Genomic DNA, 26,059 nt, shown 5'->3' on the forward strand with positions numbered 1-26,059 from the left:
TGAAAGTTCTCCATGAAATTTTCCAAAGATTAATCGAACAACTTTTTCTCTCTACGTATGACAATATATTATAATACGTTGAAAAGTTGAGGTCCTATCCTAGTGAAAAACTTTACAGCGCATCTTTATCAGGATTCTAACTCTTCTGCAATAATATTTTATCCGAGTTCCGAATATTGGTTAGTCGTAAGTAAACGTTACAACAATTTCGAATGAGTTGATGAAGTTGCATAAAAAATAAACTCGAAGATGGTTAAAGTCGCGTTAAAGATGAATGGACTCAACGTCCGAATGAAAAGTCAAAATTAGTGAAAAAACCGTTTGACCAATCTCCAGCTAAGTAATTCGCGCCAAGTACGATGAATTAGCAGGAAACGTTGCGTAATTATATTACAGTTTGAACGGTTTGTATGTTTCTTTCTTCTCAAAATTCCGACTCGGAACGATTCCACAAGTGCATGTAAAATCGGCGTAAAACTTTTCATTCTCAGACCGAAAAAATTTACAACGTATAAAATGGAACGAGTTCGGCTCGTCGATCGGTCGACTATGTAAAAAAGAAAAAAAAAAAAAAGAAAAAAACACTATCCGAGTTCGCCTTCCATTTCTGCGATTAACGACCACCACTCCAGCATCAGGCACGTGTAGACGTATGTAAGTATATCAGAATCTCGAGTATTGCGAGCATCTGTCGGGATTTCTGGAGTATAAGGGAGCACGAGTGTCTGGATCCCCGGAGGGAAGCCGAAGGGCACCGAGGGAGAGAGGAAGGGAGTGTTTAGGCTGAGTCAGTCGGGTGATATCATTTTTATAAGCCTCATAAAATCCGAAGAAATAGTTTTGGCAAGCGAAACGAGGCTATTAGCCGTCCCGTCCGCGTCTCACGAAGGGTCCCTCCGCTATCGAGGGATATAATATCTTTCGCCGAGTGCGCGCCCGTGCGCTGTTATATAGGCGAGTTTTTTTTATCGCGGGGATGCCAGTGAAAATTAGTCAAGCGACATATCTCGGCCCCTTAGGGCCGCTCGACCCTCTTGACCCTTCCATATATGTGCACGGCGGGCCGGGCGGAAAGAAAGAAAAAACGGAAAAGAAAAAAGAAAAAAGTAAAAAAGAAAAGAAAAAAAAAACCAGACCTATCTTAACAGCTCAGGGAACCTGCAGGCCTTGGTGTAGGTATAATGTTCATTCGTTTTTCGAACCGGCGGAGAGATAGCGGAATCGGTAAATGCTCCGAGGAAAGAATTTCGTCCCTTAAATTCCCCGGCGAATTGTAACACGTGCGTGAAGATATCCCGGCATTCTGCGGGGATGGAAAAAGGAAGAGAAAAAAAAAAAAAAAAAAAAACCACTATTCGGAACTCGTACAGCACTTGTAACTATTTTTCAAATTGTTCTATTTTTTTTTTTTCCTCCTCTTGCGACAAACACCGTATCATAACCGAGATTGTAACCCTTTGAAAAGTCTCGCGTTCCCAAGTAAATTTTTTACAATTGTGTAAAAAAAAAAAAAAAAAACTGTTACGTCGTACATGCGTTGTTTGGAAGTGAAGAAAAATTATCGGTCGTGGAAAAAACGAAATGAAAAGACAGTAGATAAGCAGAATCAGCCACGATGTAGAGCGTGTATTAATTGATTTTCTTTTTTTTCCTCTATTCATTTTCTTTCACTTTACACAGAGAAGAATTTTCACCTACGTTTAAAGATCATTTTGAAAAACCGTAGTAAGGTTTCAGTTTGAATTTTCCCCGTGAGAAATAATCGGTTTATTAAGATAAATTACCTGCATTTTCAACCATTTAAAATGTTTAACTTTCCTCTTTTATTCTAAATCGGTAAGCTGCTTTGCTGGTCTTTTGTTTTCAACCACCCTCTGGGATGATTCTTTGGGTTACCGTAATACGTCCCGAAGGACACTGCACAGACGATCCCTACGACGCTTGCGAAAACCTTTCGAGCGAGACCCAAGATATAAATTTTTTTCTTCTCCTCTCTTTTCTTTCCCCTTTTTTCCTCGCCTCTTACGTTTATCGCATAACACTGAGGCTGAAGTTGCGGCTAACGCGCGGACTGCGTAAGCTTTCGGTCGCCTCCGGAGGATAATCGCGTCTCACATGTCTGTCGGTAACACATTGGAATCGTTATGATCGCAACACGAAGAGCAAGCAGCGCAGAAATTTATTCCTCTTATATTTTATATATATTTTATTTTAACTCGATTGTATAATTTGCCCGCTATATTTCAGAGAACCTTTTTCGGAATTATATTACATAATTACATCCTCCGCGTTCTTTTTTCCGTCAAGATACCTGACCGTGACGGTATAAAAAGTTGGGCCGATCGTTGAAAGCGGCAAATTCTGAGTGCATCGTGGGGCGAAAAAGGGAGACGAAAAAAACAAAATCACTGACACAGGACAAATGAGCGCGATTTTTTAGCGCTAGTCGCGGTTAAGGACCAGGCTAAGCCTGTTGATTTCGGTACCCTGTTGCAGCAATTCGCCGCCTGTAAGGCCCAGTGCCAAATAAATGCGTGCGTTGATTTCTGATACCGCGGGTATAAGTCCCTTGGTGCCTCTGATATACGGACAAATCAAACACGCCCCTGCATCACGGCAGAGCCGGCGATATTTCATCGGCAAACTTTACAGCGATAGCGAGTTTGGTTATTTTCTACCTATTTTACATTTTTTCCACTCGCTTTTGCCGTGCGTTTTTTAACAGAGACACGATGCTGTTTTTATTTTTCATCACGTTTTTTTCCCCGTGCTAAATGTCCGCGAAGTTTATCCTTTATCTGAGAGGATATTTAAAAGGTGTGCTCTCACGTTGTTCCTATTCAAATCCAAATCGGGGCTCGTTATTCCTTCTGCGAAAAAATAAAAATATATTCAACGATTCAAGGATACCGAACGGTAGAAATCAACCTTGTACGTTCTAAATGAGGATAAAAAAAAAAAAAAAACGAGAGAGAAATATAGAAGATTAGGTTACTTCTCGGTATAATTCTGAGAGACTTTTGCCCTAGATTTTAAAATACATACTTTGAAGAAGAAAGAGTCTAAAGTCTAAAGTTATGCAAATGAAACGATGATGAAATTGTCGGAGGTGATTAACGATTTTCAGACCGTCGAACGGAAACTCGGACGATTACGGAGCCTGCATGCAGCGATGCAGGTTCAGTGGAGCTCCGCGGCTCGCATTGGCATCACAAACGGCAGGAAATTGAACGCTAGAAATAATTAGCGGGTCTATTTACGACGCTCTTCGCCTTTCAATCGCATTGTGTTTGCCCGTAGCTGAACGGCGGCGGTGAAACTATCGCGGAAATGAGCTTGCAGCGGAAACTGCGTGCCTGTAATCCGCCGGGTATGCGGGCCCGGATGGAACGTGCGGAAGATGCGCCCAGTGCAGCAAAAGCCGGTCTGCCCACAGCTGCCTGGGTTCAGACTGCGGTAAAAGCCGCGATGCTTGACTGCAGACTGCGTAATCCAACCCTGCGGCAGCAAGACTATCGCCTTTCCAGATACGGCAAAGCGAAGCGGAGCCGCACGCGAAACGTGAAACTGTGATCTGCGTGACCACCGACTGATGCATCGTTAACCCCTGAAACTGAAACAGAGTTTCGCTGATGCACCGTAACGAGCGGATTCTATCCGGCAATTAGACGACCTAGTCTACGATCCGTGCTTTCATCCAGTTTATCCCTGAAATCGGTCCGGACAACGCGTTGCAGGCGAGAAAGTACAGCGAGGGCTAAAAGACGTCGGATGTTATAAAATCCGAAGACGTTTCGAAGTCATATTTTTATGTTTGTCGTAAAAAGGCGTCCTTTCGAATTGTTGAGCCTTATCGTTCGCACGACGAATGCTTTTGCGTTCTCCATATTTTCGCCGTCTTGGCTTGGAGACGATGTTTTTCTTCCTGTCTTGCTTGCGAGACGAGCCGATTAGAAAGGCTTTCGTAAGAGATCCGAATCTCGTAAGAGACGTCGAAGTAGTATTAGCTTAACGCCAAAGTATGATTTGCAGAAAGTTAATTTTTTTCTCTTACAGCGATGCGGGTTCATTCGGAATCAGGATAATTGATGGAACTTAGGTAGCAGTTAATTACGACAGTATGTCGAACACCCGTGAATTATTCATCAGCTGCAACGTTAAGCTACGAAAGGTCCGATCTGTGATCAAGCTCTAAAACGTGCGCATGACAAATATTTGCGACTCGTCAAACGATCTGCTTTATTCCAGACTCAAATCCTTACGACGACGAAAAATTGCCTGTGAAATAAATGCGTCTTTGCGCCAGAGACCCTGTGAAACAAAAAATGACATTCGACGCGTTGTCCGAAAAGCTTGAGAGCCAAGTCGATGCAACGCTTCGAATTCCCTGCGACTAGTTTCGCCTACCAAAGATCTCGGAGTTGGCCAACCGACGTTGATGTCTCGAGTGAATGGTACCGTTTCTAAGGGCCTAGAGTGAATAGAATCCAGCGGTGTGACGCTGTACGCGTGATACGTATATTTAGTGCGGTAGAAAACAGGAAGGACCACTTGACCCATATTATACGAGTATTTCGTGCGTGGAGATACGTCCGTAATATCAAAGCACCACGATTATCACAGTGATGATGATCATTGGTGTGTTTTCGTCTATCCATCCAGGCATTCACTGTCCAACGTTGAATCTCTACTCGGTCGCAGGGCATTTGAGGATTGTTTATGTCGAGCTAGCTGCCTCCCTCGTACGCACATCCGGCACTCTTCTATGGCCTAAGGGTCCAATTGTCGGTAATGCGTACCTTACGCGCGGTTCTTTTCCATCGCGAGACCTGGAACTGCCCTATCACCGACTTGGACAGGGAGAACAACGTGCCGGGAATGGAATGCCGTGGACACAGGGCGTTTAAACGGTTAGATTTCAGCTGGGAATTTGGGAAGCCAACTCGTCGAAGCGTTTTTCGAAAGGGCGCAGCTTCTGGGACCCGATTATTCGATCCCTGGATGTTGATCAGGGCGCCAACAAGGCGTTCCGGTAACCCTGATCATACCTGACTAAATTTATTCTCGTATTTATTGAATTTTTCCGGGTTTCGAGAGTGTTCGCAAGTTTGTTACACCCCCATTCGTACAATTTTATGACCAGCCATCATACATCTCTAGGTATAATGGTACGACGGAGAGCAAAGTTTGCACTGTAAACAGTGAAACGGAGCTGTGACGAAGTCACGAAACGGTTTCACTTGGCGCGTGATGTAAAGTCCTCGTTCCAGCAGCTTTTCTACTTCCACCTGTGGCGTTGCCATTCTTCCGTTATCGAAGGCTAAGGACGACGAGGTTCCATGTGCGATTGCTCGCTGTCTGGCGAGACATACGTTATATAGTTTCTTCTCCATTTCAGGCGCCAGTGTTTAGAGTAGATATAAAAGTATTTCCGTCAAACAGCAATGCTGTAAAAACTCTAGAGCCGTACAAGTAATTCATGACTCCCAGGAGATAAAAACACGGGGGATACTCGGAACGTGATCGCGAGGATAATTCAATTTGCAAATGGACGAGAATTCCGATGTTAGCAAGAAACTTAAACTCAAATGATCAGATGTCGACCATCCCTGTTACCGTATCAATTTCGAGCAAAGTTTTCACTTGCATCGCTTGCACTGTTAAATTTGATCTCGTTCTTTTAACTCTGGGTTCTCTCCCTCAGGGGCGGAAAAAAATCTGCTTTTCGTATAATTGACAAATTAACGAGCTCGCTGCTGTTGGGATTAATTAACGACAAGCCTCCGGAGTCGATTTACAACCAGAGGGAACGTTTGTGGTCTAAAACTGCCGTGTGTTTGCTGTATCCCTCGGCTCCGCAGCCTTTGCTTTCCCTTTTGCTTTGGCTGGTGGCTTTTCTTTTGCTCACTCTGCTTTGACTTCTGCTTTGCTTACCACTACAATTCATGTCAGCACCGCAAGCATCAGCCACCCTGGCATTTCTCTATCCTCAATTGCGATTATGCGGTTTTATAACACTGGTCAACGAAAATTCACTCTTTCCCGAGTAACGTAAAAACGTTCAACTGATTATGTCAAGAATAAGGTTTAGTATAATAGAATTGATATTAGAATATTTTGGATCCGAACAATTTTATTGTAATATGATTATTTTTTTTACTTTTTCTAAAAATACAGTTTTTGTGAACAAAAATTAGGTTACATACAGTGTCACGGTACACTAGTGAATAAAATTTGGTTACAAAGATGTTGCTTGTTCGTTTTTGAATACCTATAATTTACCCTCATTACAAAACCGTATTTATCTTGACTCGATCAGATCTAGTTTTTGCGTTATAGCTACTGCCGTTAAAATTGGATGTCTATCGTTTCGACTTACCTTGTTTGATTCAGGGTGTTTTGTTATTTACAATGAATACCAGTTAGTTACAATAAATATGGTTTTACAATGAGGCTAGATAGGTATTTCAAAATTAGTAACCTCCTTCCTTGTTAAAAAATTTTGTCGATTAGTGTAATGGAAAGTTAAGGAACTGGGTGCATTTTTCGTTCAGCATTTGTAACTGTTTCCGCGGTCAGTGAAAAGCGCCAAAAGTTTGCGGCTGTACCGAAAGGTTCAAACCGTCCAAGTTCAAGCTCAAGCTTTCGTTTTCTCCGCGTCAATACCGTGCCGAAAAGCAATCTTTTTTTAATTTTTCGTTAAACAGTCGGTGCGTCACGGGAACAACTTGTTTTTCCCAAGAGTACCGCACGTTTATTCATATACTGGTCAGATTTATGCCAGAGATAACAACTACACTCCTCACTGCATCCGTGGAGTCTATTTTCGTAAAACCTTCCGGGTACGACGTCTTTTATACGATATGCGTACGAACAGTTATAATCGCTGGGAGGTAAAAGAAACCCGACAAATGTTACGAATTCCTTTGACCTATAAATTTATTTTACTTGCTCTGGTTCTGGTGTACCGAGAATCAAACCAATGTTTCCATCTTACAGCCAAGCTCGCGTAGATCATAGTCTCGGGCTTATTTTCGAACGAAACTGGCGCCGATCTTTCGACCAGCAGCTTTTGGTTATTTATATATATATATGTATAGATACAGCGCATGCTGTCAATTACCATGATCGTGCGGGACCTCGAAATGGTTGTCTCAAAAATTGGTCTCGAACACGCGAGGATGCCTCATGTTCCTCAATCGGGAGTGGAAAAGAAGAGTAAATAACTCGAGGAACAATAAAGAAAGATGAGGAGCAGACGTAACGGGTGCAACGTGCAACTCGCCTCGTCGAAATATGGCGATGAGGATTCCGGATGGCCTTGTGAGTCTCGAAACCAGTCTACTCTGTCTGCCTGCATGGGAATGCCCGCAACAATCGCTCGCACCTATCGCATACATGCATGCCTAATCAGAGGTGTTTGAACCTCCTCTCTCCGGATGAGTGAGTGTGCAGCGCTTCGTGCATTATGTGTCTGCGGGATATGAACATACATATATATACATGTATACACATACACATACATATACATGCATAATAACGCGCATCCGCAGCGTGATGCAGACGGCTTCTTAATAACACCCGGTGAAATTGGGTACAAGGTACGGTACATACCGGGACAATCTCTTGAAACTTGAAAATCAACCGCGCATGCGCGAGTTTTATCGGCTATTCGCGCAGGTTGGCCATCCCGAGTTTTCAGCTGTCAAACTGTTTCCGGCGGCGATGTGGTTGATGCGAGTTTTCGAGGTTAGAATCTCAAACAATCGAGGCAGTGACTCGGAAAGGTTTGGGTTGCATTTGTTATCGGGTCTGAAAGTTGATTCTTCAAAGAACGTTCGGAATTCAATGCTTACGCTCTTTGAAAATTCAAACGTACGCATTTTTCGTACGTTGGCCCGCCTGCATCGCGGACAAAAATATCACCGCGGGAAGATTTCGTCGACCAATGAGATTGAATTACCCGGCGCATGCGCGGTTCATTTTCAAGTTTCAAGATATTGTCCCGGTATATGTACAGCGTACCGTCTTCCTTAGGTGCATAAACGAAATGTGCGGAATCATCGAATAATCGACTAATGACGAAGCAGCCGGTTCGGTTGGTAAAAAGAGGAGATAAAGTCGGCACGTCGATGTACGTACATACCTACGCCTATACGAAGAGAAAAAAAAAAAAAAAAAAAAAAAAAAAATGATACACCAATGTAACAAAAACCGGACGATGGATCGTTGGACATGAAATTGAAGAACGATGCCGAGGTTGAAATTGTCCCTCCTCCTATTTCCACCGACATGCAGGAGACCATCTCGGAACCAGCGGGACCATTGTCGCTCGGCTTCACCGCCGGGTTAACTACAAGTGCAATAGTGTAATCGGTTCGTGGAAGGAAGCGTCAGAATACCTTTCCCGAGAATATGTCTCGGATGACTTCTTCCGATGCAGTGTGTCGCACACGTTATACCTTATACACCTGTAAGCTCCGCGTACGGCGTATAAGCTTACACAAACATACTTGGAGCTATTTTTCCATCAACTCTTCTCTTGTACCAGTTACACCGCGTCGTTATGCGCCCCTGATCCACTGCTACCGAGAAAATTATTCCTGGCTGGCATTCCTCCGCTCCACGATCGACGCAAATTCAGACTAAACACATTGTCGACGTATAAACGATCGCGTAACTTGTTATTGCCAGTTACGCAAATAACGTCTATGCCTGAGAAGTTCACTTTCATTACCATACCTTGTAGTCTCGTCTCGGTCCAGGGTTGGAGGAACTTGCAAATGTGCGCACACAGGTTTATTGATTTATTATCGTAGAATTGCACAACGATCAGGGCTTACAATACGCCTTACGTATACACCAATTTATAACAGTCTGCGAAGTAGGCGCACGGAATAGCCGATGGAGCTTTACAAACTGGCACGTGAGTATATAACTATCTTGCCTGACCGTTCTCCGGTGTATTATTATTATTGTTATGTAAAACCGACCGATATTATTAGCAGGAAAATTTACACGACGAACGAAGGGAATGCAGTTTGAAATTTTTGTTGCGAAATATCAAAGCTGCATGAACAGATTGGCAGGAAATCTGGAAATTAAACAGCCTAAAAGTGCAGTCGCGTGATATCTTTGAAGGCTGAAAAAAGGTAATGGCATTAAAAAACACTTATATATACATTTACATGAAAAAACATTGTTTGTACGAACAAATAAGTTTAACCTGCCTCGCGTCGATTTCGTGATCGAATACGCGAGGTTGATTTTCACGAGGTGCTTGTATTGAATGGATTTGTAAAATTGGTTGAAAGCATCTTCTTCTTTCCTTCGTTCTTTTTTTCTCTTTCTCCGTGACGTTAATACGTCTCAGGTATTCCGGAACTTAATGATATTCGTGCCGGGGAAGTCGGAGTCCGCCTTAGATGCGTATAAATAGTTTTATGAATGAGCCAAGATTCCGAGAACGAGATTTGCATCGGCTTCTGCTTACCCTGAGAAATTATAAATAAAACAATTTTACAAAAAAGTTACACGCGTGGGTGTCAATGTTGTAAAAATTTCTGTGCGACTTTGAATTAGCCCCGATAATACGCAACACAAATCTTTTGGCAAAGGTTCTTAAGACGTTCCCCAAAACTTTAGATCTTCGATAGAATTCAGGACTTTTTTAGACGAAACTACGTCAGAAGAGGTCTTGTTCGAATACTCTCTGTTCCTGAGAGTATAATAAAACCACCGATCAACTTATTGTTACGATTCAATTGTTATGCCCAATAATAACGAGTTAATTGTTCTAAATTGTGGAAATTGCTTCTGCACTCGTCGACGGTCGATGAACAAACACAAGTTTCGAATTGTCCAACTCCTGGAAATTCATCCGAAAGCCGACAAAGCTTCCTTTATATTTGCGTAACTAATTCTAGGGTATATCGATTACTTGAACAGTATTAATCGAAATAGTCTTCTCTGTATTTGACGTGAATTTTCGGTATATTCAGTGATTCAATCAAGGAAAAAAAAAAAAAACAACAACAACAATAAAACCGTCGAATTTATTACAAAACACGACATACTCACGGTAGACAATTTCTGTACGCAATACCGAAGGCATCGCGCATCGTAACAACAACCGAATTATTCGCTCTACAAACTAGCTGCTCCGTGATGTCGTTCCATTTCTAACAAAATTGGTCGGATGAATTATAGTAGAAATATTGTATAATTTCGTATTAGACTTTACTCGATTTCTCTACTAGATCGGAAATATGCAATTCTCGCATATTGCCAAAGCCCAGAATTTCCTTCGCAGATGTGTGTCCTCGGCGTTTAAGATTCGGAATAAAAAACGTATTTGAATTTAAAGAATTTGAAGAAAAACTTTGCGTCAATTGATCGAAAAATGAGACGATGTTTGAAAATATTTAATTCTGATGATACAGATATTATAGTGTAGGTAGTAAAAGAAGCATCGCACGGTATTCTCGAAACATTTGCAGTTTTACGTCGAAGACAGTTACTAACATTCTATCCCTACAATATTTTTGATTCGTTCTCAAGATTATAGTCATTATTTATTTACCAGGATTAAATAACAAATGTATTTACATGAAGGTACAAATGTAAAAACCTGCAGGATGTTACTAAAATCTGTACGTATAAGACTGGTGTACTAACAATAAAAAATTCTAGAATAACTAAATAAAACAAAAAATAAAAGAAAAAGTAACAATAATTCAGGTAATTAAAAAAGAAAATTATACTTATGACTAGTAGACAAGTCCAAAATTAACCATATTTACATTCCGTTGAATTTTCACATCATTGAATTAATTACGTCTTACACATTACCACTAAATTATTACCCATTGATTTATTTCATTTTTTAATGATTTAGTATTTGAATACAGTATTTTTAAATCATTCGGTAATCCATTAACATAATCCAATAGCAACCATATAACCTCTTTTGTTACTAATAGTTTTTATTCGCTGTGGCATAATAATATTCTTATTTGATTTCATTTCATTCATTCCCAAGATTCGTTCGTACGGTATTTCGGATACGATTTTTTATCACCCTTTTGCAGCCCTTTTCACAGACTTTCCAGCGAGTCGTTTTCCTCGATTCACCCAAAGCACGCAGTGTCGGATACACCGGAACGTCGAATGACCTAAAATAATCAAATTTCGATTGCATGAATTATTTTCAAAACTCGATTATTTTTCCTAAAAGTCGGTTCTTGTTTTTACCTCCACGAACGAGGTAATACAATATCAATTTACCTGATTAGAGTATCACTTATTACAATCGTCTTACTTACAAAACACCTATTTGATACAATAAGTGAAAGATAATCGTACTGAGGGAAATTTTTAGTTGCGGTTTATTAGTTGTCTAGCTGTTACCGGAAAGTCTATTATCCGTTACTATTCTTTCTCATTACGATCACCGTTGCTATATTCTCTTGCAGCTGCTGCGTAAATTTAACGCCTGTGCAAGGATAAATTGACGTTAAATCCTTATTCGACTAAAAACGTAGAGTAAACCTCAGAAACTGATTTCGCGTTGCTATAATCAAAAAAGGATCGACGATAGCGCAAAATGGTAACTCGTACCTCGTTCTTCGTAATTCCATCGATATTCAAACAATTTTTTTAACCTCCCCCCTTTTCCCGAATTCTCCTCAGTGTGAATATTTTCTCCCGAAATTGAAAAACATTTCGAACGAAACTACAAATTATTCCAAAAACTTTTCCGCTGTTCGGACAAATTTTGAAAAAAACAAATAAAATACAAAAAAATCGATCAATCGATCAACGTCCACCGCTCCCATCGTTCCGCGTCCGATCATCTTCCTCGTCTCGTCGCTTATTTTTAGCCCAGCGACCATCGCTACCGGAAGGTCCCTGTCGCCATTTCGGCACGGTCGGTGGGCCCGGGCATATGCACGTATATCCGCGCCGGCGGTGTTCTCGCCTGCGCTGCTCGTCCGTCGTAATTAGTCAGGCAGGGGTTATGTCAGTCCGGTCGCACGTACGCGTAATGATACGCTCGCGAGGCGAGGCGAACCCGGTACAACGTCTGACGCCGGTCTAGACGGTCCGCCACGTGTATGCGGCCGCCCCCCTCTGCCCCCGCGGCCACCGCGGCCTCGCTTATCGCCCCGCGTCCGTATTCCTGCTTTATACGAACCAACCCGCCTACCTGCCGGCGCATGGGAAGGAAGAGGCACAGAGCAGACGCAGGCCCGTGTTCTCCTCCACTACACGCTCGAGCCGCGTTCGGTACGCTTCGTGCAATTATTCAAGTATCTCAGGCAACGGCAACGGCGATTGCAAACCTACCCCCGTAACCTGACGCTTTCGAATCTCCCGCCGAGTGGAAAGGGGGGGGGGGGATAAAATGGACACACTGTACGGGTTTGAGGGGGGGGGGGGGGGGGGGGGGAGGATACGCGGAAAAAATCGAAGGGTCGCATTTTGGTGGCGAATTTTGAAAAAATCCAAGACTTGATGCGCAGAGTTTGAAAAATTTTTAATTCAAAGTATAGATAGGTGATTACAGAGATTAGAAAGGTCAGGACATAGAATGTCAAACTATAGAATAGTCGAAATTTCTCTCGGTAATATAGAATCGTATAGAGATTCTCGATTTTTCTGTTTCACGTTATGACCTTCCTGTACTTTGTCTTTCTGTAATTTAGACTTACTAAGTTTACAATTTTCTGTATTTGAACATTCCGCATTCTTGCGTTCTGAGAATAAGATTTTCGCATCTAAGAAAATTCGATATTCTGGTCCTTCTCTCAATCAGGAATTTTTATCTTTTAAACCGACCTATTTGTACAGAATGGTCCGATGAGAATAATAGTTTCATTTTTTATACTTACGAGAAAATTTTCTGGTAGAGAATCTTATAATACTGGTTTAAATTATGTCGTTCGAAGTATTATATGAAAAAAAATGTGCAAGTGGTGTACCTAGATATCTTATCTAAAAAAGTTCTGATTGTTTAGTCATCATTCGTTTAATGTAATTATAATTATCAATATTAGATTTTCTGGTTATTACAACGCTTAATCTATTTGCTTGGTTTACCACATTTTTTCAGTCACGTGATGTCTTCGCACCAGTTTTATTATTGCACCAACACCAAATTCTACGAGAAAATATAGTACGATTGAGCTTAATCAAAAAGAACAGTTACGTACCCTAGATTTTCCGGTTACAGTTGAAAAAACATTCACTTCTCTCAACTCAACCCTTAACAAAAATCTTCAATTCTTAAACTTCCTGAAATCGCATGTTACGTCCTTGATCTTTTATCGATGATCAATGATTAGTTTGTACGTTTCAGTCGCGGAATAAATCCAATCTGGGTGTAAATTCAATCCCTCAACTTGTAGATACTGTTAACTTTCCACTTGTAAAATGATAATTTAGCATGCGGTAAATTTACGGCCAGGTTGAGGTTTTTTTTTCGTAAGTGCTTTAAGCTAAGATGTCGATGAAATTGACAATCATTTGGATTGTTGAATGAATTGATTAGTATGTTTTTATCTGAAATGCTGACTCTGGGAAGTTGTCATTGATCGGTATCTCAGATTTTTGCAAATTTTCAGAGTCCTTTTCACAGTCCTAATTTCATGTACTTAAAACAGCGAATTTATTTTTGCTATTTGAATTTTAGATGCGTGGAAAACACCGGAAAACTTGAAAAATCTACATACCAATAATGAGAAAAGACGGTCGTACATTCAGCAACGATGAAATTCGTTCCTGAATTTAGTGGAGTTTAATTGCCGTTCATAATTGAAAATGGTAATTTTCTCCATCGCGAGTGCGCCGATCGCTGCGTAAAAATTTAAACAATACACGGCTCGTGGCGTTTATCCGTTTCTGTGTCTGGTAAATATTTTCATCTGCCTCTTAATCGGCATCTCTAGTGTGTCTGGAGTCGCTGCCGTCGGACGAGACGAGCCTCCTAAGGGAGTGGGATAGACACACCCCTGCAGACGATGAAGCCCACGGTGCTTTTGGCGATTCACCGCAGTTCTCGGAAGATCGCAGGAAGTGACCACCTATCTTCTCAAGACTCCTCGTTTGAGGATATCGGATTACAAGATCCAGCGTCACTCTTCGAGGAAACCATTAATAAATACGTTCGTCTCAAAGTGTCTTCTTCCTACGGTCCTCACCCATTAGGTATATTAGGCACTCGCTCTGGCACGCAGCGACACGCTTTTCAGTCTTGACAATTTCATGGGTTACATTTTCTCACCGTGAATGTCAGTGTATACATATTGAAATCAACAGGAAACACATAAATACCGTCGGTACTTAACAGGCTATGCAACCTTTCGGTCTGGAATTGTATATACACCGGAACATCCAGCCTCTACAAATTCTATTCATATAAACTAGCCGACTGAAGAGCTTCTCATATCCCTACCTACGTACCTTATATCTAGATGCTCGAGGTCGAAAATACAACTTCGAAGAAAAATCATACCAGACACTCGAACGGCCTCTGCATAAGGGAAACTTCGGCATGACTGTAAAGTATCACTTTCTCTCCCTTCGGTTCTGTTCGCTTTTACCTCTTTTCGATTCTCTGGTCATTACGATCCGAGGTTTGCCACCCTGTTCGCAATTCATCCGTCATGGGGCTAGTGGTCAATTTGCCACTCAGACAAGAATCAGTGCAGGGCGATTATCGCTGGCCTAGGGACGAGTTGATGGGGTTGTAATACACGAGGAGAAAATCCGCTACAGCTATTCTACCGGACCCTGCGCCACTTCATGCCTTTTACTCGCAGTACGGTATACGACCTCCATATGAGAGTGCGACAAAAATGCGTTTGCGAATTCACCGCGCAGAAGAAAAAAAAAAAAAATACCGCCCCTGTGTGGCCGCGTCTTTTTCACAATTTATCTCAAGACGAAGTACGAGGAATTAGTCTATTCGTATTGAGCTGCAGGTACCTCAAAGCAAGAAAACGGTTAAAGAACGGGAAGAAAAACTTGAACTCTTTCGAAGTTTGCAGTTGCTTCGCTTCCGTAAAGGATCGCGCATGCTTATCAATTTCCGAATCCAGTCTGCAGATTTATAATATTGTATAACAAACGGGCGTTGAATGAGCGTAGAAACTGCATCAGCGAGCAGCGGCGTGGGCGATTGAGCCTAATCAGTAACCGACTAATCTGTTTCCCATGAGCCGGTTGGGTTGCCGTTCGGTTCCTGAAAAGCTGCGGGTGATGCAGTTAAGTTGCAGTAGTCGGGCAGTGCAGTGTAAACAGGATCGTTTCCCGCGATGCGCCCCGCTGCACGAATGCGAACATCCTCGTGCTGGTTCAGGGTTGAACAATAAAGATCCGAAAGGGGTTGACTCTCCGCGTTCAGGGATCAAAGGTTGTTCGCAAGGGGGGGCCGGGGATTTTGCGGCTGAATGGCTCTACCGAGTGGCTATTAGCCCCGCATCAACTCCCCACTGCAGTCATCCCGCACTGCAGCTCGGCGACCAGCTATTTGCTATAATCATTACCATTCAAGAACTTCGAGTTCCCCGCTCACGTGGGGTTATAATTCCACTGTAGGTACCATTTCTGCGCGAACCCCTTCACCCGTCTGGCGTTTCCCTTTCAGCTATGAGCTCCGCGCGATACTGCGGAAAAGCAGTTTGCTCCGGGGAGACGTGCTCGTTGTTGAGTTGAAGAAAGGAGAGGAGAGTCTGGTACCACTGGAAAGAACAACCGTTTGCGCTCAAGTTGGCATTGGCAGTTTCAACTCCAAGTTCCGATCGGGTTACCGGAGGTCAATCTCACCCCGAAAACCACACATTCGCCAAACCTTGTCACGATGTAGTGAAAATTTTTTAAACTTTGAGAGTTCGGCAGCAGCGTGGCGACGGCAATTTGCGGCACAACGCGATAATCCGAGACTCGAAAGACTGTGCGAAGCGCGAACCCCGTTGGACAGAGGCGCAACAGGTGTCCGCGGTTCTTATCATATCCGATTCCGGCTTTGAGCAATTTTCCAATTTATCCGTCGTAAAACGGTGACATGTGCGGAGTGGGTATAATACTCTCGGCGTGGTGAAGGGTGCCGTTTTGGCGAATTCTGCACCAGCTGCCGAGCGTCTGCAGCGTCCGGGGATGAGCACGGAAAGTGAAACGAGAGGCGAGGGGAATCACGATTCGGTTGCAATCCGGTGCCAGCAGCTCTTGCGGCTGTGCAAAAGAACGGCGTCATCATCCCCGGGCGAAAAACGCGGCGATAGTTGCGACGCCGCTTCTCGGAACGGTCCTGAACTGGACAGGACACCGGGCTGCGAAGCGGCTACAAGACAGGTATAACGTCGGCCTCGAAATATCCACGGGATTCTGATCTTACCAGGAGTCGCCCGCTCCCGTTGATGATTAATAAATCTCGATCCCACAGGCCCACGGACAAGTTAAAGGCGTTCCCTGATACTCGCCGTTGGTGCGTCTCAAGTTAGGAACATATTTAACAAAAAGTATATCTGTGTATGATACGAAACGAGAAGTAAGAAAAAAAAAATACTTTCTCAACCCTGGTTATAAATATCTGAAGGTGATGCACCGTGAGGCCGGTTTTACTACGTCATCCATTCTTTCTAGGAAAGTGGCGGTTTTCGAGAGCAAAATGTCTGAAAGCCGCCATGTTTGTTTTGAGGCGACAGTTTCGCGGCTCGACAGTTTCTACTGTACAAAAGCACAGGTTATCTCTTTCTGAAAATATATGGTGACGAATTTCTCGATCAGTCTGTGGGCTCGTGTCTTGGCCGGAATAACCGGCATATTCGATCAGAAAAAGAGAGGAGTGAATGTTGTAAATGCGAGGTGGAAGACGGGAGTGTTCTGACCGCTTGTGTCGGTCGTCGAATCATTTAGTTTTTGTAGTTTTTGCAAATTCTTATTACAAATTATAACTGAAAGAAACTAATAGTATACCAACAACAAGTTTCGCTTGATATTTTGATTTATTTGACGTTCGATGGGAATGAAAAAACGAACGATAAACCAAGACAACTCGTTAGAGTCTTGAGAGATGGGAACATCAACCTGTCCCGCGTACCGGGATGGTAGCTTACCGCCTTAAAGGTGGGTTGCTCTCGGAGGAGGTGATGTTCCTCCCAGACGGGCTCCCAGCCTCGGTCTAGACTGCCGGCAGACGTGACAAAACGACCATGCAACCTCTGCAACGGCACAGCCTCCCATTGCTAATGCCCTCCACCGCCACCACGGACGACGACGACGGGGACGACGGCGAGTCGTCGACATCCCCTTGCTACGTCAACTCGATCGTACTGACCGCACAAAAGTTGACCATCCGCGTGGTTTTAAAGGGAGGCCAAGTAGCTAGTAGGTAATGTAGTAATAAGGGGGGTCGAAGCGAGTCGCAAAAGCAAGTGATAAGTATTGTAAACGGTGTACCAGAGTATAAACACTGCCAATATCATATACTCTGTACTTGAATTGACTATCTTGTTTTAAGGTAAGATGGCTGCATTGGAAGTTCGAAGGAGCACATTCATGACTAGAATTCGGCAATAACAAGAGAAGCACATTGCCAGATGCGGGTGCATGTAACGGGCGCAAAAGTAAGTAACTACATAATTGGTTTAATCCATGCATGGTATGAAGAATACTAAACATACTAAACCTGTACTCTTATATGCTTGAATCTACTTTCTTGTTTCGATATTGGATGGCGTTTATACCCAAAGTCCTAGCTTCGTGGTTTGAATCTATCAAAGACAGGAAAAGACCATTGCGAGACGCTGGTACGATAATGTTCGTTAATGCCTTCTCTTTCCGTTTAACTTGTTCTCGGTCCGAAACAAAATGCGAGTTCGATTCCGTACGAATTGTGTCACAAGACTCCAATTTTTTCACGTCAACTTCATCGCCATTCACCGTCTCATAATTGGTGTCGAATCGAACTGGCATTTTGTTTCGGACCAAAAACAAGTTAACCGGAAGAGAAAGGAATTAATGAACAGAACAGTAAGTAATTGATACAATAATTGGAGAGTATGAACATTACGCAGATTCTATACTCTGTGCCTAAAGTGTCTCTCTTGTTTATTGACATTATTGAAATTCCGATGTTGGCATGAGCACAATCATGACTCGCGAATGACTCGAGAATGCTGCCGAAGGTATGTCCTTTTCAGCAGCAACACGTTCACGTCGTCCCGATGTGCCCGGCGGGTTTGCGACGATGGGGAAAGAAGAAGAAGAAGAAGAAGAAGAAGAAGAAGAAGACAGGAGAAGCGCAATGCGAGACGCAGGTACATAATGGGCCAGTGTTGGGCCCTTGGCAGGAACCAGCGACGCAGTGCTGGTGCTGCGGTTAAGCGGAGCTCGGAGCCGAAATTACGACGGATTATGGAGGGGGGATGGGAGGGAAGAGAGGGCGAGAAGACGGTCATTATCGGGCCATTACCCGAGCCAACCTCCGGATTGTAATTGGGCAACAATATCGTCCTCCCGTTGCAGGTTCTCTCCTCGTCCGTGCCTCCTTCTCCTTATTCTCCCGAGGCGCGTCTCCCGTACCTCTACGTAACACGCAACACGCTGACATCGCGCCCCGAGTACAGGACACGTGCCACGTACCTCGGCTCGGAATTTATGACGCTATCAAAGCTGGACGCTCGGGGAGCTTTACGACCTCGACTTGGCAGCGCAGCGCCCATGACGCCTGCAGGACCTGCTCCCGCAAATCAAAACTCTGCGCTCCTTTTTTTGACTCGCTTGACGGAGTGCCATATTTCGACGTTCTTTTTGCTCGTACGCAAGGTTTGCTCGCTGATTAGCCTGCTGCCCCCCTCCTCGCCCATTGCCATACGCGAAAAGTTATCGCATGTTGACTGTTTGAAGTACGAATAAGCGAGTCTGCGGTGTCTGTTTATTATCAATATTGAAACATTCACTTTACAGCCGTCTCGAACAGCCAAGCTCATCCACTGTGCGCATTGGAAAAAAAAATTATACACGTTCGAAGAGGCCTGTACGTCTGGCATACGTTTAACCGGCGGACCGTTCGCTTTGGACTAAACAGTACGAACGCATAGAAGATTGGAATCGAAAGCTAACGATCGGTTAAATTCAACATTTCATTATCAAGCCAGCTGCGAAGCGGGTCCTTCGTCGAAATTGAGTTTGCCCAAGCTATTTGCGTAATGTACGATATTCTTGTTGACTCGACGCTGCAACCTACGCACTACACAGCGCGAAGTCTCCCTTCGGGCAGGGTTTAAATTACACCGCGAAGCTTCAGGTGCAGCTAATATAACTCGCAAAAGAAAAGAAAAAATATAACGCCCTGTCAGCCGTAAGAAAACTCTTGCTCAATTTTGTCACGGTTTAACCGTTGCGGCGTATGGTGAATCTCATAACGTAAATCCTGAGGCACTCGAGCTTGACTGCAGTGTACACGAGAAGCAGGCTACGGATAAAGATCGGCCTCCGAATTGCTTAATTATTCAAGCAATTTTCACTGACTCCGCGTATAAGTTCATCTGGATAAGAAGATCTGGACGTGCGATAATGTAACCTCTCCCTCGCACCACGCATGCTGTGCAATCCTGCAGGAATCACGTTACCAAGTCCAAAGAGTCGGTTGCACTTTTGGAGAGCCTTCGCCGAGGTTGAAAATCTCTCCACTTTACATCAACAATTTTTCAAACTTACCACCAACTGCACATTAGTGGAAGGCTTCAAGTTTTCACTTGGAAAGAATGGTACCACAGACCATTCAGCGGTCCGCTTCCACTGCAGGTGAGACTCTTCGAAACATTTCCTTATAAGCATGATCAGCTCTCATCAAACTTGAATCCTGTATCTTCACGGATCCGTGTACTTAATGCGGGACCTTCAGGATATACTGCCATACCCTTAATCCGCGTCCTTTGCACGCGCGCTACGCTGAGCTGATGCACGGACGTCATGTTTGCATTATATTCCAGAGAAGCCGGAGGTCTCCTGAGGACCTCGCGACGATACGAAGCTTGGACGGGAGGCCTGGAGGTAGGTAGGTATATTCTGCAGCAGACATAAACTTCCCCTTCGGGCCTTATAAAGAGTTCTGTTGTCTTGTTACGCGAGATATAAGATATATTCTGAACGTTGTTGAACCGCGGTGCACCGCTGTACACGTGCGGTACCTACACCAAGTAAATCTCATCTCCAAAGCTAAATTGTCCTCCGACTCATGCGTGCCGCGTTATACGTGCATGCCTGGAAACCTCGCGAGCTCATCGCGGACGAACGATGCAGAGGACCGGCCGTCGTGCTCGTATATTTTCAGGATGAAAAATAACCCCGCTATGAACATGCAACATCCTTCGCCGCAGGCCAGTCCACGGATTTTCTCCTTTCTCCCGCAACCGCGGAAGAAGACTGTAACGACCTATCCAAGGGTCATCGACAAGGTGCGCGGTATGATCGTGCGAAAGAAGGGACGGACGGGTACCATTATTCCACCGCTTTCCGATCGCTCCGTTCCATTCATTCGTACAAGTCGTCAAATGATTTTCTTCGGCCCCTTACACTTGTTCCTCGAAGCAGGCACCAGCGGTGTGGAAACTGACACACCTGTCAGAGTATCGAAGACGGTTCAGTGACGCCCCGGAGCTGTTCTTCGAGCCAAGTTTTTCACCTCCGAAGTCTGCAAAGAGACGAGGGGCGAGAGGTGGGCAATTATTCCGGCACATGCAGGATGACCAACCGCGCCGAAATCCAGACGTACGTAAGCCTGATCACCGACGGTGATGATGCACCACAAACGGATGGCTCTTCCCTGCAGCTGGTACCGCGATCACCGCCTAAATCGGCGCTTCGGCGAGGCCGATACACGTCGGCAGTATTTCGCAAGTGTGTGTAGACCACGCGCGTCTGTATAGGTATAATGTGGCAGCCTCCGTCTGTTCGTCGGCTAGTTTTTTGCAAAAAGCTACAGTGATTGGCAACAGGCTACCATATTGAGCGGTCAGGGTAACTCGTCAGTCGCTGGGAATGAATGAAGAGCTCGTGACGAATTCGGCACCGGGTGCAAACCGCGTCTATAACCCAAGCGCAGGTGTGTCAACCTATGCTTTTTATTTTCTCCTTTTTCGTCTCTCCTCACCGTCTTCCCGGGACAGTGCGGAAAGTAGCAATTTTTCAACACCGCGTTGCTGTGTAAAAAATTATGCAGAATACCGATTACCGTTGTCAGGAACACTCGATACGTGAAAGTAAAGTCTACCGTCATACTTCATCGCCAATGACAAAGTCCAAGAATACCTTCAGCGTTACGTGCTTATAGCGAGGATACGTCGCGACGGTTCCTTCGTTCTATAAATGAAGATGAAGCGAAACGGTTGAGATATTCTCTGTACCTTAAACCAACAGTCTGGCGCGACGAGTCTCGGCGCTCACTCAGCTGTCTAGTTTTTGTCGCAATCAGCCCAATTTCGTTATTTCTTGTCAGGCTACGAGTCACGAACATTCTCACACATCCCGCACCCACACACCTGTGCTTCCTCTATTTCGTACGTGTCTTGTACACATCAGGTATACTCGCCACGCTCGCGGGTGCAGTCCCGCATACAAATCGGACTTTGCCAAAGGCGAAATCTGGTGCAGCTTCTTTTGCGTCAATCTAACACCGTCTCGTCATACGCATGATACTAAATTTGGAAAGTCTGTCTTCCAGTCCGCAAGACGTTGATCTTGACGTGAAAAGCCTGGATCTCATTTGACCGTACAAACAGCGCGGCTCGACAATTTTTCCAGGTCAATAACAAGCGATAACTGCATCAGCGTAACATCTGGAATCGGTTCATCTTCTACGACGCATCGCGTACCTACTAGCGTAACTTTTGCAGACTCGATCGAGGCGGCATGCGGTGCGTGTGGTGATCCACGGCGAAACGAAACGTCGTCACGTACGTGAAGCCAGATGTATGTTCGTGTGCGTTTTTGTGCTCGTGTACGTATACCTGCATCCGCCCACAGAACCGAGAGAACAGCCTCCCTATATGGGTCAAGTTCAAGGTCACCATCGCCACTACCACTTATAGCCGTCCTATATGCGCCTGTCCCGGGGCAACGTCGAGAACATCCTGCGCACACACACACACGTACGCGTCAGACTTCGACCGGCTATGTATGCGATTATAAGATTATATGGATACGGTTTTATTTAAGGAGAGGTATAATTTGCCTCGTCTAGCCGTAAGACGTTACGTAATAATGAGACAGAGGCGGAGAATGAGAATGAGAAGAAGAGGAATATCCCGAATCGCAAGCCGATCGTTGGACCGGTAACGGTATAATCGAATATGCGGCAATGCCTAACAAATTTACGAACCTTGTCTAAACGGCGCTGAGAGGTGAACAGTGGAGACGAAATACCGAGCGGTTCTAATTCATTCAAATCCTTAACGGGAGAGGAATTGCGCAGTCAAGTTACGCGATTGCCGAACGTGCGAATTCAGCGAAATACACGTTCATTCGGAGATGTGTAAATACGCAAGCTTTGAACCGCGATGGCGTAACCCAGATTCCAAAATTTACCGTCTGCGGAAAAAGAAAGAAACGTACAGAGTCAGACCGAGAAACGGGACTGTTTGCGCATTTACACACAATGGGTAGTTTAACCAAGGACCGACTTAATACCGCATCGCTAATCCGACCGGCGTTCGTATCAATCTGTCATATCATTTATCGTGCTAAAAATTTTATTCCATCGTGAAATATTGCAGAGGACTGCAGTTAGCAACTCGATCATCCTCGCGTTCCTGACCCGAATTATCTTTCACATTCATATTTTTACACTCAACTCCTATTTCTTGTATCATCTGCGTCGAGACGCACGTAACGACGCTTAATTAGTACGCGGCCATTACACTCGTGGAAGTGGCACGAGCTTCGAGCATCGTAGGTACGTACATACAAATGCAGACGACGGGTAGCGATAGTCGCCGAATGACGTCACATTGCGCAATAATAATTGCAAACACGGAGAGGAATTCTTCCGAGAAATTTACATATACAACAACCTTTTATCTTGTTACATCTTACGTTGGTTATTATTCAATCGGCATTGCTGCGGATCATCACTCATACGGCCTCGAACTCTTCCGTCTGTTAAGCCGGTTGTGCAATGTATTATGTACTAAATTATTCGATCATACGTATATAGCTGTAAATATGCAGTCCCGTGTTACGAAATTGGCGCGTGCTATAAGTGGAGTATAAAAAAATATATATATATATATATATATATCACTTCAGGTACAATTGACGAATCACACGGAAATCGGTGTTAACGGAATTCGAAACTTATTCGTGAAAATGTTACGAGTTCCGTTTCTCCGTTCATTCCTTTTTTCAATCTTCTCATAAAACCAAACTAAACAGAAAACGTACGAAAAATCAATGTCTGTATCATTTTCGGAACATATTAACTAGGAATGATTATGTCTGAACTTTCAATCTTGGTAAGTGTTCTCCGTGCGAAAATTTAAGTGTCGAATAAATAATGCAGGAATTCCTTTGCGAAGCGGGAGGATGATTCAGCGTCTACAGAAGTCCTGAAAAATAACCGGTAGTGTGTACAAATACACAGGAGAAATCGCGTCGCGTCCGAGTCGAGCCTTTTATACCAACTCGTACCGTCATTTTTCCTCTGACGTGGAAGACGACTCAAGGATCGTCGATCGAAGGCGACAGTAGGTGGGTTTCAGCGTTTACGTCGAGCTCGGAATGAGTTTTTACGACTAGTCTAGCAAGGACTGACTCAAGTTACGCCGACTTCAGCACAGTGAATCATGTCCATTGACTGGCGGCAGCTCGAGGCAACCCGTTCGATCAGCCTGACCATCTACAGACTAAACTCACTAGTTGCTCGTCGAGGCTTGGCCACTAACCCGGCTCCGTGAGGTTCTGGTTCTCCGTTAGTAAACGGGATAGGTATCTCTGATTCCAAGAAACGTTACCTCGCAAAAATGCCGAAATAACGAGTCGTTTTATTCGCCGAACACCAGGAAGCACGGCGATTGCTGCACGTCGCTCGACTTACACGCGCAAGCTTCCTAGGAACGATTTGAATCTCCGACAGCGAGCGTCGTGACGTCAATTAGACGGAATGCAGATTTCCTTGTTTTTGTCGTTCTAAGTATTGTGACATCAGGGTCTAAAGTCATTTTGCTGAATTCCAAGAAATGATTGTTTTTTTTTTTTCTTTTGAATAATCGGAAGGTTGGTATGAATCTACGGTGTTTATATTTATTTTTAAAATTCAGCTAACCTAACGATCGACTTGACATGCGCGAGATTCGTTGCATTTTTATCCAGGCTGGCCACCTCAAACTCCAGTCGTCAAACTAACAAGCTTGTCGAGGTTATGTAAGCGATACGATTATTATTAGGCTAAGCAGGTCGGATATAGTCGATGATGCAGTGATTCGGGAAGGCTAAGCAAATTTTTATCGTTTACCGAACGCCTGCTACATTTCGTCGTAACTCATAACATCAATCGGCCACTTGACGCGGGAAAGATTGACGTCTAATTCCGCGTTGCGATCAAGTTGGCTGCCCTGTTGAATTATTTTTCGCACGCGCAGTCGGTAACTCAGTCTGCCAAGTCTCACCGTTTCCTTTTAGCACGAATTCGGACGACTGGATTCTGCAGCGGTTCAAATCTCGCGATGCCGAGGAACTCGGCGAGGGGGAAATTTATCACGAGATGAGAAGTATGCGCCGGTATAAGCAAAAGAATAAGAATAATAAAAACAAGATGGTGGGCGTTGAGTATTCTTGTTATACCCGCCGAAATTTATCGTCGATTTTTGGTTCTCTTTTCATTTTTAATACGCGCGGCTCCACCCTGCAACGGATAATTCGTTTTTAAGTGCCGTCACAACACGCGCGTTACATGCCGAAGAACTTCAGGAACGCTGGTGCAACGTGAGGGTAAAATTACGGTATACGATCGCGGCTGTATCACCGATCGGTGAAAGTTTCCTGCACGCCGTATAGCCGGGCTGCTGCCGTTGATCGATTAATTACCTGCATCGACGCGAATGGTCATTATATTCCAGCCCCCGTCGTAGAGGCGAATCGTGATAAATCAACAGCCCATTGATCCGGTAATTGTGCTATCGAATTTCCTCGAAGTCTAAGAGCCCGTCTCGTATTTATCCGAGGCTTGAGAATTACGGAGAAGGGCTCGCTTGCCGAAAGTCCGACGTTCCCTCGGCGCAAAAATTTCCCTCTTAAAACCGCAATCTGTTTCGAAATCAGACCGCAACTCGGCGAGTCTACGTCGCCGATGGGCGTTCAGCCGCAAGGGTGAACCAGGTAGAGCTTATCGGTGTCACCGGGACGGTTAATCGATAGAATAATTCGGTCCCCGAAACCAGAACGGGCGGCTATTGACGCTGCGGATCGGTGACGTGGAGCGATGACCGACTTTCCGATGACGTTAAGGGGGCGCATCCATCTTCGACGGATCAAGACTCGATCCGCGTACCGAGGTTTGGGAATTTTGGGACATCCGATGGTGTTCGAGATACGTTTCTCGGTTGGTTGACGTGAGTTATTTTCGATCACGCGGACGTTCGCTGTTTGTAAAATGTGCATGGAAAAGCGTTTCCGCTGATCGTGCTGAATTTTGAAAAGGCTTTCGAGCTTAAGCTGCTTGTGAACTACTCGGTATGGGTATATTAAAATAAATAGCTCACTGCATTTTGATACTCGTCAAATTATCAATTATATGATCGTGGTCAAGAGGATATTTAAGTCCATTGTTACAAATCGCTTTTGTCATTAGCGTAGCGATGACTTTTATCTGCTTTAGGTTGGTGAGTTGAAAATTAATTTGAAATTAAGAAACTATTATAATAAAACTCATTGAGAATTTATCGAATTAATGTATTCCGAAGTCACGGTGATTTTTCTATAAATAGCAGGAAAATAATGCGGAAATTATGAAGAAGAGCTAATTTATCAATTTTTCATTTAAATTCGCTTCATTAAATGG

The 26,059-nt window shown here is 44.1% G+C and overlaps 1 protein-coding gene across 2 annotated transcripts in view; it reads left to right on the top strand.

Annotated features, from left to right (window-relative positions):
* The window catches only part of LOC124188064 (angiogenic factor with G patch and FHA domains 1), a 54,276-nt gene extending 36,676 nt beyond the window's left edge, over positions 1-17,600 (top strand). Inside the window, exon 8 of one of the 2 annotated variants that reach the window (XM_046580395.1) lies at positions 17,522-17,600. In XM_046580395.1, coding sequence (XP_046436351.1) covers positions 17,522-17,563 — 42 coding nt within the window. In that variant the 3' untranslated portion in view covers positions 17,564-17,600. Of the gene's footprint in view, positions 1-13,949; positions 14,007-17,521 lie in introns of those variants that run through there. The other variant, XM_046580397.1, reaches the window with a different exon arrangement.
* The last annotated feature ends 8,459 nt before the right edge of the window (positions 17,601-26,059 follow it).

This window comes from Neodiprion fabricii, chromosome 1, assembly GCF_021155785.1.
Source record: "Neodiprion fabricii isolate iyNeoFabr1 chromosome 1, iyNeoFabr1.1, whole genome shotgun sequence".
In the NCBI taxonomy this organism is placed as follows: Eukaryota; Metazoa; Arthropoda; class Insecta; order Hymenoptera; family Diprionidae; genus Neodiprion; species Neodiprion fabricii.